Source organism: Populus alba, chromosome 13 (assembly GCF_005239225.2).
Source record: "Populus alba chromosome 13, ASM523922v2, whole genome shotgun sequence".
Classification (NCBI taxonomy): Eukaryota; Viridiplantae; Streptophyta; class Magnoliopsida; order Malpighiales; family Salicaceae; genus Populus; species Populus alba.
The window spans coordinates 15,628,800-15,647,293 of record NC_133296.1 but is presented as its reverse complement, the minus strand read 5'-3'; the positions used below and the strand labels follow the sequence as shown (position 1 = coordinate 15,647,293).

Sequence of the window (18,494 nt, the reverse complement as noted above, 5' to 3'; positions counted from 1 at the left end):
AAAATACCTTCATAAATGGAATTAATTAAATAACTATATATGTCAATTTTTTTTTAAAAAGAAACCAACAAGATCTGAATATAAAATTTAAAATTGAAAAAAAAATTTCAAATATAAAAGCATGAAAAGACATTATCGTGATGATCCAACTCATTTGTGTTAACGGGAGGATGAAGAAAAAAATCTCATAAATACGCCAATCTAGATATAAACAATCTATTTAAGAAAATTTAATTTTAGTATGTAAAACTTAATACAATGATACCTTAATTATAAAATAAAATAAATACTTTTCAGTAGTATAACATGATGTGAGAAAATTGAATAGATATTAGGGAAAATGTGGAAAATACATTTGTTAAAAGAGAAATTAAAAGCTCTCCTTGACTTTGACGTTGTAAACGGCTTTCACAACACAATGTTCAAAGTCTTCAGAAAATAACAATGAAGAATCCATAGTTTGCTTCAAATTTCAATTTATAACCACCCGGTTATTTATTGTAATTTTCTCAATCAATGGCTGCTATTTATATATTGATTTACCCGGGTCAGAAGGAAGAAGCTTGTATTTTATTTTTCCACGTAAAACCATGGCAGAAAGGGATGTGAAGATTGGCAGAATTTAATTGACTCGATTAGTTAACTCGTAATTCAATTAAAATTTAATTTGATTATAAGTTAAGAAAAAATTCAGAATAATTTTCTTTAAATTTTAATAAAAATCTTGAAATAAAGTTATTTTATATTGATTAAGGTCAATCTAGATTAATTCTTTTAATTCATTACTCAAGTTTTACATAAAGTTATGGGTTAGGTCAAATTTAATAACATAAATTTAAAGGAAAGAACGGTGGAAAATGTATGGAAGTAAAGTGATGTATGTATAAGAATATTCATTAGGTATCTTAAATAGTGGGTTAAATGATTGATTAAAGATGTTTATTTTCTTTTTCTTTTTTATTATTTTTTTGAATTCAAATTTTAAGATAATATTTAAAATAATTTATTCAAAAAATATATGATAAATTTTATGATGCTCCTATCCACTTTAAAGAAAAAATAAAAATAACTAGGAGAGAAAAATTCTAAGTGGAGATATTATTACCACTTTTAGTAGGTCATGGGTTTTATTTTTTTTTCCTCTTATTTATTTATTTAGTTAAATACGAAAGTGCTTCTGACTTTTTAATTAAAAAAAAAACATTATGAAAAATCTAAAACCCTCATTGACAGCAAGCTTAACTTTTTTTATTGTAAGGATATTTTTGTTATTTTACTATGCATTTTAATTGTTTATTATTTTTATATTTGATCAAATATCAAATTGTCCCTCAACTTAAATTGTAATAATAATAAAAAATAATAATGAAATATAAAAATACCACCTGACACAAGATTTTTAATATTTTGTTTTCATCTTGATTGTTTTACGTGCAATCAAAATTAAAAAATTTACTTATTTATTTTGTTTGTGATAAATTTGAAAATGATAAATGAGCCATTAAAAAAAATATTAATACCCTTAAAAGCTCGGCAAAGTTTTTTTTTGGGTGAAGTGGTAAAATTACCTTTACACTATTCTACTAAATAATAACAATGAGTCAAGAGCTATATTAATTTTTTAATGCCAAATAGGTTACGAATGAATTTTACCTTCTATAATAATAATAATAACAATAATAACAACATTAAGGGATGGAAGGAGGATGGAACTTGGTGCCAATTTGACCAACAATCTTGGATTTGCTGTAGCTTTTAGGTATTTTTAGGAGTATAGTTGTAATTGGTTTTTTAAGTATTTTTTATTTTAAAATATATTAAAATAATTTTTTTTTTAATTTTTAAGATCAGCGCATCAAAACGATCCAAAATATATATATAAAAAATAATTTTTAACAAAATAAATTTTTTTAATTTTTTTTTTAAAAAACACAAATAGACCCACGTTTTGAAATGGTATATTTTGTCGGCCTACCTCATAACAACCACACACACATACACACCGACGTATAATTTAAGCTTATTAAAGTTATACGGATTGAATAGATCATCGATTAAAGCTTCCAAGACGTCTATATATTCTTGTGGTCTCTTGCCCCTTAATTTCCCATAAAGATACATCCTGGAAGACATTTTCAATTTATTTCCTCCTTAGTTAATTGTTCATCCTACCATACCTTCCACAAAGTAATAGCCCGAAGCATGATTGCATCACAAAATCAAATCTACAACCCTAACTTGAAAAATCAAATTAAGGTTACCGTAGAAGGGAAGCAAGAGAAGAAAATCACTTCCAAAATATAGCCCTTATCATCATGACTTGAATCCTCTTGAAAACTGTCTGTGCCCCGTGTCTTTTCTTCTGGGCTTGTCAAGCAGCACAATATCGTAAGCTAATGATTTGGGTCCCTGGAGTTTTGTTTCCCTCAATTAGGTCCCAACCGTATCTGGAATTTTCAATTAAGTCCTTCTGCCTAAAAGTCAGTTGATAAAACCATACTTTAAGAACCTAGTTGGGAATTGTGCTCTAGGCTGGGTAAATATGAGTAAATGGAATGGTTAGTAATTAGTGGTCAATGTTAGTTGTTGGCATTAGGGACCAATTTGACTACTACAAAAAGTTAAAAAGACACCTTAAAAAAAGGGGCCCTGGGCAGGTCTAATCTCCCAAAAAGAGATTTCGAATCCCACTAATGGCATGTTTTGTTAATTGTAATAGTGGATTAGTGGGCAATCGTCTCTATTTCTTTTTATTATTATTTTAAAACAATAGCCTCATAAAACTATGAATTGAGAACAACACAAACACCAAATTTCCCTGCAAATAATGCTCTGTATTTAAGTATTTTTCCTATCAATTTTGAACATCAATAACAACAAATTAGAAAACAAATAACAAAGAAACTAGACTGAAGTAGTCAGCACCATATCAAGGCGGTGTTAATTTTTATTTGCATACAAATCTTTGCAATGGCAAAAGAAAACCCGTAAGAGACAATGATGATCATCACCAGCAGCTAGCATGGCTCAAAGCCCATCGCTCTTGAGCTCCTCCTCGAATGCTTCTTCAAGCCAGAATCTTGATTCTTGCATCAACTCAGGACTCAATCTAAACATCAAAACACAAAACTCCATTTGATTTAAGGCCCCGTCACCATCAAGATCACCTTCTTTCACCATACTAGCAAGCTCATCATCACTCAAATCTTGCAAGCCCAAGAAAGACGAGTTTCTTCTCAAACTCTCCATAGTGATGACCCCTCTATCTTTGTCCATCAACAGCTGAAACCCATTACACAACTCGTTTATCAAACCTTCGCCACCTAGCTTGTTCGCCATTGCAGGCAACAAGTCTTCGAAATCTGCTCTAATTTTCTCAACTCCTGGCATTCTTGATCAAGACACTTTTGAAAACAAGTGTGAAGATTGGATTCTTATGTGATTTATGAGTGGAAAGGTATGCATTGGTGCATTTATATAGGAGAGGAGAGGAGGAAGAGGATCTTCTAGGAAGGAACTGAAGGGTTAGGGTCTTACAATGAGTGACAGCGAAGGGACAGGCAATTTGGTCGGCTTTGATTCCTTACACGGGGTGCAGTATCATCTGTTTCGCAGAAGGTTGTCTAGGGCTGTTTTGGTCATTTAATATAGTTTGCGTGAATCTGTGCTTTTCTTGAGTTTTGACTTCATTACGGATTGGGAAAAGCAAAGAAAAAAAAATAAAATTGCACGACTGTTTCCACGAGGGTACCTTTTATTCTTATTATCTTTTTTTTTTTTTTTTCCTATATATAATTTTCACCATTAAATATCTTCTCTCTTTCTAATTTTTATATACCAAAACTATTATTTTTCAATCCAGACTTTATTTACGCTAAATATTATTGTATTAATGAAATTATTTCTTCTATCATGGTCTTCCCATTGATAGTTTGTTAAGAGTCATAAATATTGTCCTCTCTTTAAAATAAAAAATATTTTTAGATGAAATATATATATTATTTAAAATTAAATTATTTTCTCAGACAATTATAGCTCTGTTTATTTTTGTGTTTCAAAAAATATTTTTTTGTTTTAAATTAAATTAAATTTATTTTTTTACTTTAAATTAATATTTTTTTGATGTTTTCAAATCATTTTAATGTGTTTATATTAAAAATAATTTTTAAAATATAAAAATATATTATTTTGATATATTTTTAAATAAAAAATATTTTAAAAAAATAATTTTACTCTCACTCACGAAAAAAACTTTTAATGTATCTATAAGAATAAGTTTTTATAATCTTATGTAGATGCGACGGGGATTTGTTTTAGATAAAAAAAAATGATGCGATGTCGACACAACGTTTTTTTATTCGAGAGTACAAAATAACCCATCTCTCTCTCCATCTTTAGAAACCAAAAAATAAAATAAAATAAAATAAAGTAGATCCATTAATGCAGGGTAGGAAGAAATAGGCAGGAAGGAGAAAGGACAGCATCAACTGTTCATAAGTGCATCTGTATCTTGTCTGAACACAAGCATTGATTATCATAGAAAATCGAGAGAGATGACTCAAATTTGATTGTTCTTTGTTGAAAACTTTTCCTAAAATCACTTTTGAAAATGTCCCGACCATTGGATTTATAAGATAAATCAGTTAATCCAACCCGGTTTTTTGAAAAGTTATAACTAAAGATTGTTTTTTAGAAAGTGCGGTTATAGTTGCTTTTTAAAGTGTTTTTTATTTAGAAAAGTATGTTAATAATATTATTTTATTTTTTAAAAAATTATTTTTAAAATCAGCACATCAAAATGATTTGAAAACATAAACAATATATTAATTCGAAAAAAAAATTTTCAAATTTTATAAAAAATGTTTTTCAAACGCAATCCCAAACGGGTCAATTTTTCATTATTCTACGGGAGAGAGGGTGTAAATTAATGTAACAAAAGGGTTTTATTCCCCGGTAAATTAGTGTATGATCTCAAGGATAATAAAGATAAATGGAATGTTTTTTTGCGTTTCAAAATGTAAAATTCACTGTAAAATTGGTTTAAAAATAAATTTATTTTTTATTTTTTTAATTAAACATGTTTGTATTTATTTCATATCTATCTTTTATATTATATGACAATAACCGAGTAAAAATTACCCATTAAATACATTTTAAAAAAAAGAACTATTTTCTTCATTCAATTTATTTATTATAAGTAGATAAATAAAATATATTTTTTACTTAATTGTGTTATAGTAAATAAAATAAATTTAATTAAAGTCAAAGAAAGAACGAACAAATGGCCCAAATCTTAATTCCAAGTGAATTCTTGACACTCAATTAAAGTATTAAACAAAGAATAGGTTACCTTCACATTTCACATAATAAAATCAATTTCAACTTAGTCATATGTGAATATGAAAATTGGCAAACATCTTCTTGACACATTCACGCATGATTTCATGGAATAAACATAAACATTGGAGACAGAGAGCAGATGTCAATTTCAATTTCCTTCTTTGGGAAGGAACCAGCCATAAAGAAGGGCCGTGTCGATGACGCGTGGGCTGCCGTCGACCATGGTGATGTCATACGCAGAAACGGAATTGGAAACTTCAACTTTTGGAATGCTTTGGGCAGGTAAAGTAGATATGCAAGAGACAAAGATACAGATGATCAGCAAGTTTTCTGACCAGGACTTCCAAGAAACTACGCATGGCTATGGTAGATTACTTCCAAGAATCGTTATCTTGCTGTGAAGGTTTTCTTTCTTCCATCCCCCTCTTCTGTTTTCTTCTTTTTTTCTTCTTTTATGGTGGATTTAAGGTAGGCCTTGAGCAGTACTCTCAATGATTCGTAAACAAGTATTCAATCTAAGATAGAACTATTTCCATCATCGCCAACTGCGTATAAAATTCACTGAAGCATTTGTACAAATACATTTGGCTCAGTGCAAGTGATGAGAAAATACAGAGCAAAGCTCCATTTGCATTACATTTCGATATTGCGTTTGCAGACAGTACTACAGGTAAATTGAAAGGTCAATTCGTAAGCATCTCAAGTGAAATAAAAAAAAAATGAAAATGAAAAGTCCTATCGAGCCTGAGGCAGGGTAATTGTCAACTCATTGTTAGAGCAACTACTTAAGGTGTTGTGATCAGAAGAAGAAGAAGAAGCAACATTGCTAGATTTCCTACGCTTAATACTAGAAAATGCAGGTTCTTCTGGAGAAGGAAGTGATGCGTTGTCATTTCCCAGCATCAGAACGACTAATGGCATTGCTGGTCTATCAACTGGAGATTCCTGAACACACAAAAGCCCTACATGGATGCACTTGAGAGCTCTTTCAGGACATTCAGAAGTGTCCCTTATCGACAGATCGATAAGGTCCAGTCCTCTATCATCATTCCACATTTCCCATGCCTGAAAACATGTTAAAGACATTAATGTCTTGTTTTCCTAGCTTATGGAGAACAAAGAAGGAAAGTCAATCACTTACCCATCCTTGAAGGGTTAGAGGGAGCTCGGAACCAAAAAATTCACTATTTCTCTTGCCGGTCACAAGCTCTAATAAAAGAACTCCAAAGCTGAAGACATCTGATTTTTCTGAGAATTTTCCATACAGTGCATATTCAGGTGACATGTAGCCGCTGCGGAAGTAGTTGAGCTATGAATTAGTAGCAGCAAAATATTAGCAAAATCAGTAGAATCAGATTGATGTCAAAGGAAGTTTATGTGCAATCTGTGAACTTACTAGGTACCGACCACCCGCTTGGTAACAGCTTCGGTTTGATCTGAACCAAACATTCTTGCCATTCCGAAATCTGAAATCTTAGGATTCATTGCTTCATCCAATAATATATTACTTGCCTTTAGGTCCCTATGGATCACTTTCAATCTAGAGTACTTGTGGATGTAGAGGAGACCTTGAGCAATGCCCTCAATGATCCGAAAACGTTTGCTCCAATCAAGATTTGCCTTTTCATATGGATCTGATAGAAGAAATCACTAAAAAGAATCAGTTCTGAATTTGTATAGCAATGTGGAACTGCAGAGAAAGAAAATGATCATGACATTTCATTATGATCTGCTAAATGTAGTGTTTAAAGTGTTCAATCTATTGATGATGTTCGGACCAGGTTAATCTTCATATTCGAGTTGTTTCGACAGAGAAAGAAGTTTACCAAACAAAAACTTGTCCAGGCTTCGATTTGGCAGGTATTCATAGACCAACATTTTTTCCTCCCCTTCAACACAACAACCTAAGAGCCTCACAAGATTAGTGTGCTGAAGCTTTGCAATAAGTTTTAACTCATTCATGAACTCTTCAATCCCTTGTTCAGATTTCTTTGAAAGCCTTTTTATAGCTACTTCTTGATTCAACAAGTTCCCCTGTAGACCAGATTCACAAAAAACCTTCACAGCTTCAGTAAAGAGATCAATAGAACAAAAAAGAAAAACAGAAATCAAGTAAATTTGAAACTTTGGATGCAGAATTTCCTTGAACTGGAAGTACTACCTTATAAACAGGGCCAAAACCTCCTTTTCCCAGTTTATTTTCTTCACAGAAGTCATTAGTGACAGCCACTACTTGGTTAAAGCTAAATATGTTCAGCTCTGTCTCACTCTTTCCGAGTTCAATGCTGGTGTTCATACCAGTACAAGTCTCTTCAATTCTCTCTGTCAGAAATCAATTAATGTTAGGCCAAATCAGAACAGCTAACGAGCATCATCTTTATATGGAGTGTGTGTGTGACGAAAACAGACAGAAGGTACCTTGTTTTCCAATGCTTTTTCTCCAGATGAAATAGCCAGATAGAACACAAACAAGCCCTATAGAAACTGCAGCTACTGCAATTATAATCGAGCGCTTGTTTTTACGTGTAAATTTAACACTACTTTTAACATTTCCAACTGCATATAAAAGAAAAGGTTTATCAGTTTGTTAACAAAATTTAATGAACAGGACAAGTAGCCCTAATCCTTTCAGCTCGATGCAAATGTTGAGCTAAGCTACTTGAAATGAGATGATCATACCCGGGTCTCCGTCATGAAGACGAATGTAAAGATCTGATCCATCAAAGTCCTGTACAAGATCCATCAAATCCCCATACCAGTTCAGGCATTTCCCTGAAGCTCCATCACTCGCGTTTAAATATGCATAAGCTGTGCAAGAGCAGTTCCGTAGGCATCTGGATTCACAATCATTGGTACTCATATTTCCCAAAATATATGAATGATCTGGTAATTTCATATTTACCAACTCTAAGAACCCATCATCCTTGTCACATCTCAATGCCTTTTGCCTCACACAGGTGCCATCAGTCCAATTCCTCGTATCCCACTCTTGCTGAACTTTTGGCTGGAAACCTGGCAGACATTTGCAATGATCCTGAGACCCTTTTTGGTAACAGCTACTAAATGGACTGCACTGAGCATAGAATTCACAGTAAGTAGAAGGCCACTGCCACATAGAAAGCCAATCATTGTTTATCTCCTGCCATAGCAGCAACTCAATTCGCCCGTCTGGGACTAGCGTGACCCTTAATATCGCCGAGTTTTCTGAGGCACTGTAAGTGACATAAATGTCATCACCTTTTAAGTTTAAAGTAAGGTAATAAGCAAATGGCCGCAACTTGGATAACTTCGCAAACGACACAGAATTGATGTAGACATCGCTTCGGCTATAAGGATCATTATCCTTCCAGATTAAAAACTGTGGACCTCCAGTCGTACCTATCCCGAAAGAGAACATTCCCGGTTGTGGATCTTCAGAATCTGTCCAAGAAGTAAGCTGCCTTCTCTGATTAGTTTTGCGATTATAGCCAAGTTTCATGCCAGGCAAGAATGTATCAGAGGGATGATCAAAGCTCTGCCACAAGACGGCTTCGTCACTTTTCAAAACAAGGTTTCCATTATCCATCAGCATACCCGTTGTGTTAGCTATAGCAGAATCAGCAACCTTTACATTTTTTGATGACCAAACAGTCTTCTTTGCTGCATCCAAAACCACAAGATTTCCATCAACCCCGAGTGCAAAAGTTCCTAGAGAATCAGTTGGGGATTCTCTATTGGCCACCCAGACAATAGTTTTCTTCTGAATTTTGTTATACCAAATGCCAAGATAGTACCTTGGAGTTGAATTTCTCATACTGAAGAAACCTAATGCAAAAGTTCCACTAGCAGAAATTATGGGTTGGTGCGCACTGATGTATTTTCCTGGAGCTATAATGCCTTGACTTGCACAGAATGGCAATAGAGAAGATGAGATTGACAAAAAGAGCAACAGAACACACAACCACATCATGTGACAGTAAGATAGTAAGAGATGCTTGCAGTGCAGAAAATCCTTCGATTACCACAACAAACTCCGCTATTAGCTGAACTTTTTGGCTGCCAAAAAGACAAAAGCCAGTACCATATTTCAAACCAATGATATCTCACCATTCACCACAAACTAAAGTGTAATCTTCATAATCGTTTCTTTTTTGCATTATAGTGTAGGTAGGCATCATGTCCACCATGGAAAAATCTCATTCTCCATAGCCATTTGTCGGTACCTTTTGTTGACAAGACACCTAACCGAAGAAAAAACTACTGATAACACATTTTACACTTGTTGTGCACAAGGCATTTCTATATTCTGAAAGAGGACATGATTTTTCAGTATAATTCTCAAAGCCCTTCGTTAATGCTACGAAGAATTCATTGAACCAACCATCTCCCATGTGGTCCTCATGCATGTACCGTACCTTCTATCATTTTTAAGAAGGCTCTTTCAGTAAGTTGCAGAAATGCTGGCAAGCTAAAAGCCAAGTTCAAAATAAAAAATATGAATACGTCTGCAAGATGCATGTGCTTAATTCCTTGATTTGACCAACTTTTTTTTTTTTTTGGGGGGGGGGGGAATCAAGCTCTCCTTTAAATCTTATATTTCTAATATTTGTGGCCGCAGAAGCAATAAGATTCGCAAGTTGGATATGAAGCACTATGAGCCTTACAGCAAATAGAAATCTGCCAAAATGGTGTCAGCTCCACAGGCATAAAGGACCTTTAGTGGCAGAGCAGGCCCTATATTGTGAAGCACTTACTTGCTTTTATAATTTAGATAGATTATCCATAAGACAGTACTATCCAACAACTTTTAGATGATTGAATTCATTAACTTCAATTTATAAACCTGTCAAGAGAATTGAGAAACCTAAAAAGTCCTATCGAGCCTCAGGCAGGCTAATTGTCAAATCATCGTTAGAATATCTAGTTGATGTGTTGTGAAAACGAAAGGCAGCCAAATTGCTAGACATCCTACGACAAAGACTTGAAAATGCAGGTTCTTTTGGAGAAGGAAGTGATGCATTGTCATTGCTCAACATCTGAACCACTAATGGCATCGTAGGTCTATCAGCTGGAGATTCCTGAACACACAAAAGCCCTACATGGATTCACGTGAGAGCTCCATCAGGACTTTCACTTGTGCTCCTTGTAAGCAAGAACCCAATCATTATTAACGATCCATTCATCTCCAAGACCAAGAAGGCACTAATTTCTTCACCTCCAACATTAGGAAGACACCACTAATTTCTCCACCATTGACAACTCTGCCAGAATCAACAAATTCCTTAACTCTGCCACCAAGAATATCAGCAAGAACATAATCGAAGCAAACGTAGTGTAAGAACAGCAGCAGTTGACAAAAAGTCAGGAAAAACTCAATTATGTCATGACATTGCGATTGAATTCGTCTTTGTTGAAGTTGTTCAGATCAAAATCCCCATATTATAAGAGCGGAATAAGTAAGGAAAACATAAAACAATATATACAATCAAGGACAATAATCAAGCAAGAATGAAGATCATATATATATATATATATATATATATATATATAGTAATTATGTTGTTACGTGTACCCAAACTCAAGTTTAGTCCAAACCCAAGAACCCAACCTAACCCATGTATTTAAAGAGAATTTTGCCAAAGAATTGATTTACCCTTCTCCTCTTTTATTTCCCTCTAACGTGACTTTTCTTCCTATACCAAGGAATTCAGTTCTAAACTTAAGTTTTGGTTTTAAAAAATATTGAAGAAAAAGTATTTTCGTTTTTCGTTATTTTTCTATTAGGGATTTGATGGTTGAAAGACTAAAGTAAGAGTTTAGAATTTTTATTATGATTTGATGGTTAAATGATTTAACATATTTAATAGATATTTTATTATGTTAGTTGGTTTAAAACGAATTGATGACTAGAATTACAAGTCTTGAAGAGCAAATCAATTGTTTTTTAAATTTACAGATTTGAAGAATCGTAAATCGAGATTTTAGAAATCAAAATTAACCAGTTAACCAATTGGTTTGGACCGGTTGACTAGTTAATTTGATGTTGCCAGTCGATTAGTTAACCCAACAGTTAGGATTAATCAGGTTTATTAGATTTAATTAATTTTAAATATGTTTGGCATGGATTGGATGAATTAAATCGACTTTATAATTACATTTTAATTTCTGAGTTAAGAGTTTCAATTTTTTATATTAATTCGATCGAGTTGTGTTTTAGTGTTTTTTACTGTCTGGAATAGGTTATGTTGGCATTTCTACTAAGAGATCCTTGGCAGTTAATTTCCTCCGTTTTTCGGTGACAGCTTGAAACGATCAGCGTGTTAGTAACAAGAGGGACACTCGTCTTTTACATTTTTTCAATGCATGATTGACATGTTCCAAGTGTTTCATTGAATGTGTGTAATTGGTGTTACTGATTTGTTTAAATATTCAATATTCGATATTCGATGTTCCATGGCTCTCCTGGCAAGGTTCCATAACTCTCTGAGATTATTGTAGCAAACCATTTCTAAACACTACTTGTTGCAACCCTCTGAAATTTATTTTATGGATTATGAGCTATTTTAACGAACACTAGACCTTCTAAAATTTGACCTTTCCCCTTGCTTGAGAAATATTGTTATCTTGCTCGGATAACTGCGTTGTGTAAAATGTATGGGCACCATTACTCGCTAAAAAGTGTAAAAAGCTGATGTAAATTATGACAACTGTTCTTGGTACAAATTTGTTTTTTCTTGCTGCAACATTATTTGTTGAAAAAATCAGTGACACCTTTGATATACATATTTCATTTTGCATTTGATTTATGTAATCATATTTATTCATCTTAAAATATATATTAGCATTTATTATCCTCACTAAATATTTAAACTCACCCCTCCATTCACCATTTATATTTTTCAGATATTTAATTCAGGTTTAATAGCAAAAAAAATTTGGTTGTGTTTTTTTTTTATTGAGTCAATATGTTTTTTATTTGTTATTCGTAGATACTCCACATAATTATTTTAATTATATTTTGAATTATTTATGAAAAAACCGGATTTTAATTTATTTATTGAATTTTTTATTTGAATATTTTGTTTGCTATTTTATGATTTGTATGTTATTAAATATACAAGTTCTGAAGCTTAGCCAAATGAGATATTTTGAGGTGCTATATTTGTGTTACCGGTCATGAGCTCAGAAATCGGGTTGTGACGTTAGATGCAGAGGACTAGGGGAAGAAAGAAGATGCCTTGCCGTGGAGTACGTTTACCATAGCCGACATATGCCAGCATCAAAGTGACGCTTGCAAGGTTGCGGCATAAATTGATTGGAACATGGTCGGAGAAAGTGATATAGGTTTGGTAGATTAAGGGCCCAACGGGACGACATATGATAGGTAGAAGTATCTTCAAGCAGCGGCCACGCCCATCATCATTTCTTAGTTCAAATGCTGTTTCAATGGAGTGTCGGCAATTCATGTCGTCTATAGACTCACCGTCCACTAAAACATCTATGGGACTGTGGGGACGATGCATGGATGGACTGTGCAGAGTGGAGTGTAGACGGAGACTTTTTATCTTTCTCTGGCACTCTTGCGTCTCCACTTCTAGCACTGGGATAGAATATCCAGGACCTGCATATTAGTATCCTGACAAGGAATAGTGACTTGTTCATCTTTCAGGGAGAAGAACAGGAAAATCTTGATTACAATAGATGAAGATTACTGGCAATCCTGAAATCAATGATATTGTACAGTTAAGTAAGAATAAAAATGAAGAACACATAAAGCGGGCTAGAAAATATTCTTTATCAGGAAAAACACAGCAACAGAGCCTGATAATTAGTGACAACTCTTTCTATCTGCCATCTTCTAGGGTGACTGTTAACCCATTATTGGAAACTGTGTCTGGTTTGCTAGATGAAGAAGCTCTGCTGGAAGGGCATCGCCTAAAGACAAATGCAGGTTGCTTGGGATCTGGAAGAGTAGGAGTTTCACTTCCAAGCATGAAAAGGATGTTGGATACTGTGGGGCGATCGCCAGGGTCTTCTTGCACACATAATAGCCCAACATTTACACACTTCACATATTCATCTGTGTTGCATGTTTTGCTTAATGTCTGGTCCAACAGCTTCATTGCCTTGTCTTCTTTCCAAAGATTCCAGGCCTGTGAATAGTTTAGAAACAGAAAATGTCATTATGTTAGTTGATGAACACTTGGACAGTAATCATTTTAGCAGCGCACATTTAACATCTCAGCAACAATTTCTTTAGGCTAAGCTGTACTAGCTCAATTGCTGGTTAACATCAAGAAACTTACATGGCCTAGAAGGCTTAAAGATTGTTCTGGATGATAGCATCCTGTGTTCCTTTTTCCACTGACAATCTCAAGTACAACAACGCCAAAGCTGAACACATCTGATTTGAAAGAAAAAAGGCCATCTAATGCATACTCAGGAGCAATGTAACCACTGCATAAAAGGCAGAGTAGAAGTCAAGGAATAGACATGAAATTGTCTAAATAAAGTAGAAGATCTTACAATCAATGTAGAACTTACTAGGTTCCAACAACTCTGTTCGTGTTTGCGGCAGTTTCGTTGCCTCCAAAAATTCTTGCCAGGCCAAAGTCGGAGATCTTGGGGTTCATTTCTTCATCCAGCAGAATGTTGCTTGATTTCAAGTCTCTATGAATGATTCTCAACCTGGAATCCTGGTGAAGATAAAGAAGCCCTCGAGCAATTCCAACGATGATGTTATAGCGCATCTCCCAGTCCAGTGACACACACAGCTTTCGATCTTGCAGGGTTTCGTTTCAAATCAAGAGCATGACTTTAGTTCCAGTCAGTCAACATGTTAATGTTATGCAATGTAAGGAAGATAAGTAGGTGGAACAAACCAAATAAGAATGAGTCTAAGCTTTTGTTTGGCATATACTCATACAGTAACATCTTTTCATCTCCTTCAACACAATAGCCCAGAAGCCTCACAAGATTCCTGTGTTGTAGCTTGGCAATCAGGACAACCTCATTTTTGAATTCTTCTAATCCTTGACCAGAACCACTTGATAGCCTCTTGACAGCAATTTTTTCTCCTCCTGGAAATGTAGCCTAATCCCACAGACATCAAATTTTTGAAAGATGCATCTATCAGTGAACATATTTTGAGGTTTCTGATAAAGAAACTGTGATCAAAAGTATTATATCTTACCTTGTAGACAGGCCCGAAGCCACCTTGTCCTAGCTTGTTTGCATTTGAGAAGTTATCTGTAGCAGCTAATAGGCTTTCCAAGTCAAAACATGGCACATCTATAGCCTTTGTGTCATCTTCATTGAACCGATCTGAGTCAATCAAGTCCTTGACAAGCCTCTCGCTACCATTGAAGTGAAATCCTAAATTTCTTGGAAAAATTCCCTTGTTTTCTGAACTCATATATCAATGTCATGACGTGTTAGTAGCATCATATCCACGTTGAGAAGGCTTCCAAGATAGTGTTATTCTCTTGGTAGAAGAAAACAATTGACATTGTTGAATAGATATTGCTTACCTCGTAGCTTCGGCATCCTTCTTCTCTGTAAACATATGCAAACAATGGTGCTTGAGAGAACAGCTAAAGCAATGAGACTAATCAAAGCTACTGCAATGATCAGAGACAATGGAATCTTCCCTATTGAAGAACTATCTTTTTTCTCACTGTAATGACCTGCTGCAATCACAAACAGAAAACAACTCGTAAAAGGCATGTCGTTCCATACTTATGAGCAATTCTAGAATTCTTACCTTCAGTACATTTCAACTTCAAACCATCCCATTTAAACTTTGCATTACAAAGGCACAATTTCTTTCCATCTATTCTTGCACTGCAACTTGAATTTGGCCAATATTTGCAGTCTGAAGAAGAAAAACAAGTTGGCTCGGGTGGCGGATCCCAACCTATCTCAACCTCGTCTCCACCCGTGAAAGAAATAGCTGAACTAATGTTACCCAGATCAACATTGCAAAATCTAATCACATGAAATGGAGATGATTGATTGAGCTGTAAGAGATTTCCATTTGATTTTATGGACTTGCAACTATCTGCAGTTTCAGTTTGGATGACAAATGTGTGCGTTCCTGGATTGATTTTTGTGACTCTGTAGGTGTCGCCTCTTGCCTTAAAGTTAAGCTGGCCTGATGAGAGGTTGCAGTAGAAATTAAGGTATGCGGGATCACCACATTTTGGTCCAGTGCTAAGGGGATAGGGAATCATGTTAGTTCCACAAGTCCCACAAGCTGTTGCTGCTGATTCTGCAGAAACAGAAGTTCTGAAAACTCAAAAACACTAACCATTGCAATCTAGTTATATACTATCAAAGCGCATGTTCGACAAAGGAATTCATTTCATTTCTCAAACCTCCATGATCGTAGCCTTAAGAAAGGTTAGCAAGTGTAGGATCAAGCAAACTGCAGAGACTAGGATCACCATCTTTTTATCCTTTTCTAATGGTTGGATTCGGATCACTTTTAGAATAACAGTGAGGTTGGTAGTGTTTTTGGAGTCACTCATTATATCGTAAGGTGTAAGGGCAGCCATAGCCCAGTGACCTCATCCGATAGGGGAATAGCGAAATCAAATTTATAGAGAGCTCCGATTGAAAAGCAGATCCACATCAAAAGCTATGTTTGCAGAAATTAGACAACAAAGAGTTTTTACATGTTTTAGAAAGGGGAAAAAAACTTACCTGTATCAGAGACTGATACGCGTACATGGAGATCACGGCCACCATCATACTCCTCTTGAATGTCCCTGAGATCATCGGTCCAAATCCAGCAGGTGGCACTTTCAGATTCACCCCCGTTAGTGGTTTCAGCTTCTTCATATGAGAAAGCCTCACATTGGCAGTTGTTGAGGCACTCCATTTTACATTCCTCCTCACTGTTAGCCTTGAATTGTGCATCCGGATTTGCTACTTTCATCATCTTTAAGCTCAAAAATGTGTCACTTGTAGCACTGCTGCTGCATAATGGTGATCTTCTGGCGCATCCTCTTGAATTATCTCCAGAATTCCAGTACTCTGGTGAGACAGGCTGAAAACCAGGCAAACATTTACATACCACTTCATTATTACTATTGCAGCTACCAAAATTACCACAAGCATTATAGAGACTGCATCTAGTCCTAGGCTGGGCCCAGATCACGGACCAAGTCTTCTCAGTATTCAACTGCAGGTACTGAATTTGGCCAGCAAAACTCATCACCATTCTTGTATTTGTGTACAAAGATGAAGTGATATACGGAACAGAATCATTGCGGACTGAAGTCGAGGTGAAATTTGACAGGAAGTAAGATATTGCAGAAGGCATTTCACTTCTGGAGCTGCCACCATTGTCCGAAACTCCACTTCTCCAGTACCTAATGGATCTTTTCCAAATGACAAACTGGTTTGCTTCTCGATCTAGCTGAAAACTGAAGTTTCCAGATGCTGGGTCATCATAACTTTTCCATGAAATGAGTGCCATATCTTCATCCAATTTCATCCCTGGAAGAAATGTTTCAGTTGGATTTTCAAAACTCTGCCACAGAATTCCTGTCAAGTGCTTCTCATCATCTTCATCGCTGACGACCAGGTTACCAGTGTCCATTAGCTTGGCTATCCTGTTCATAGAGGATGGTTTTTCAAGATTTATTGACCAGAAAGATCTCCCCCTCCCGTCCAGTATCTCAAGGTTTCCATTCTCGTCAACAGAGAAGACTCCACTGTGATCTAAAAGTGGATTGTCTCTATTTGCAACCCACACAACCGTGCGTGGACTAGACTTGTAAAACCAAATGCCAACATATCTTCTTTCAGTGCTTCCATTAGGAGTAAAGAAACCAAGTTCAAATTTTTCTCCATTAGAAACAAGAGTTTCTCCTCTACTGTCTCTAATAGGACTGTTTCTTGTTAAGCTATCTCCTGCCAAGCAATGCAGAAGCAAGGAACAGAACAAGAACACATACAGAAAGAAAGCAGGGGGTAGCATCTGTCTTGGAAAGTTGGTAATTATGATTATTATTCTTCTGATATTTCTTTTTACCTATGATTAGGAAAGAATGTCAGTTGTTAGATTTTTCCTCTTAACTAGACAAAGTCTATAATGGTAGCCAAAGATCTAATTATCTAATCTCTACTGGATCTTCTATTAAAGTTCGCACGTCTTGTCATATCTGAAAATTTTGCCTTGATGTTGATTTCCACTATCAACAATGCCCTCAAAAAGTTGAATTTAGTCAGCATGTCACAGGGTGCATTGATCAAATGACTCGTCAAGGATTGTTGCATGATTACAGTACTAGTGACAAACTTGTCTGTCATGTAAGAATTATTGATCTTCAGCTTATTTTAATGTTTAGTCTAAAGCACGAGTTACAATCCACATGAAGCTTCGCATCATAATTCCTTGCAAACTTGCTTTACAAATAGACCAATCTTTAAGCCTATATACATGTTCCAAATCGGATTGGCTACCGGAAGAAATTTACAATGCCTGGACTCATCATTGAGAATGTTCAGGTCTGAGTCACTCCACCTCAGCCTGGGGTTTCCATTCCCCGATTCCTCCCTCTCTTGTAAGGGTCTGTTTAGCACAATGATGAGGAGCAGTTGAAGCTGCGTATTGAAAGTGTTTGATTATTGTAATTTTGCATAAAAAACTCTTTTGAAATCTTGATTACGAAGAAACTACTTTTTCAAATTACAACAGTACAAACTACTACAACACCAAACACGTACTAAAGTTTTCAAAACTTACATAAAAGCTGACCTAGTTAAGCTAAATTAACATAACCCTCTTTTTTTAACAATAATGAATATTCTCTGATCAACTTGTGCTTCAACAAATACTCAATCCCTTTGTATCTAGCCCTCTATATGAACATCCAAACCAATACTCAGATATTATCAATGCTGTGAAAAACCTCCGGCAATTATAGATGAATATTGCAATAAAAGAGAAACTGGAAAGAGCACTAAATTTAGATTATAAAATATGTATTTATAATCGATCTTAAATAGTTCAAGAAATCCTAGTCGTTTAAGAGTATTAATAATTTTTTTCATAATATTCCTTTACCAAACTGCAGGAGCAATCGATTAATCGCCCTCACAACAAAACAAGAAATAAATCACAAAGAAGCAGATGTTGTCTTTCTGCTTCGCTCGAATATGCTCCC

The 18,494-nt window shown here is 35.0% G+C and overlaps 3 protein-coding genes across 4 annotated transcripts; all 3 read right to left on the bottom strand.

The window, feature by feature from the left end:
- Positions 1–2,893: 2,893 nt before the first annotated feature.
- On the bottom strand, positions 2,894–3,520 carry LOC118028156 (calcium-binding protein PBP1). The gene has a single exon (XM_035031698.2). It carries the CDS (start codon positions 3,388–3,390, stop codon positions 3,028–3,030), a length of 363 nt encoding a protein of 120 aa, XP_034887589.1. The 5' UTR covers positions 3,391–3,520; the 3' UTR covers positions 2,894–3,027.
- A 2,419-nt stretch (positions 3,521–5,939) lies between these two features.
- LOC118028183 (G-type lectin S-receptor-like serine/threonine-protein kinase B120) lies at positions 5,940–9,382 on the bottom strand. Its single transcript, XM_035031721.2, has 7 exons — positions 8,020–9,382; positions 7,759–7,896; positions 7,502–7,662; positions 7,167–7,374; positions 6,737–6,974; positions 6,482–6,632; positions 5,940–6,405 (listed from the first exon to the last, which is right to left on the bottom strand). Exons 1-7 carry the CDS (start codon positions 9,287–9,289, stop codon positions 6,076–6,078), a joined length of 2,496 nt encoding a protein of 831 aa, XP_034887612.1. The 5' UTR covers positions 9,290–9,382; the 3' UTR covers positions 5,940–6,075.
- A 3,607-nt stretch (positions 9,383–12,989) lies between these two features.
- On the bottom strand, positions 12,990–17,334 carry LOC118028176 (G-type lectin S-receptor-like serine/threonine-protein kinase At4g03230). Of its 2 annotated transcripts, none has more exons than XM_035031715.2 (8): positions 16,024–17,334; positions 15,083–15,589; positions 14,850–15,008; positions 14,513–14,724; positions 14,202–14,412; positions 13,864–14,101; positions 13,626–13,776; positions 12,990–13,472 (listed from the first exon to the last, which is right to left on the bottom strand). In XM_035031715.2, exons 1-8 carry the CDS (start codon positions 17,303–17,305, stop codon positions 13,164–13,166), a joined length of 3,069 nt encoding a protein of 1,022 aa, XP_034887606.1. In that variant the 5' UTR covers positions 17,306–17,334; the 3' UTR covers positions 12,990–13,163. The 2 variants fall into 2 exon arrangements, with proteins under 2 accessions (XP_034887606.1, XP_034887607.1); XM_035031716.2 differs by having other exon boundaries at positions 14,850–15,005.
- Positions 17,335–18,494: the final 1,160 nt, after the last annotated feature.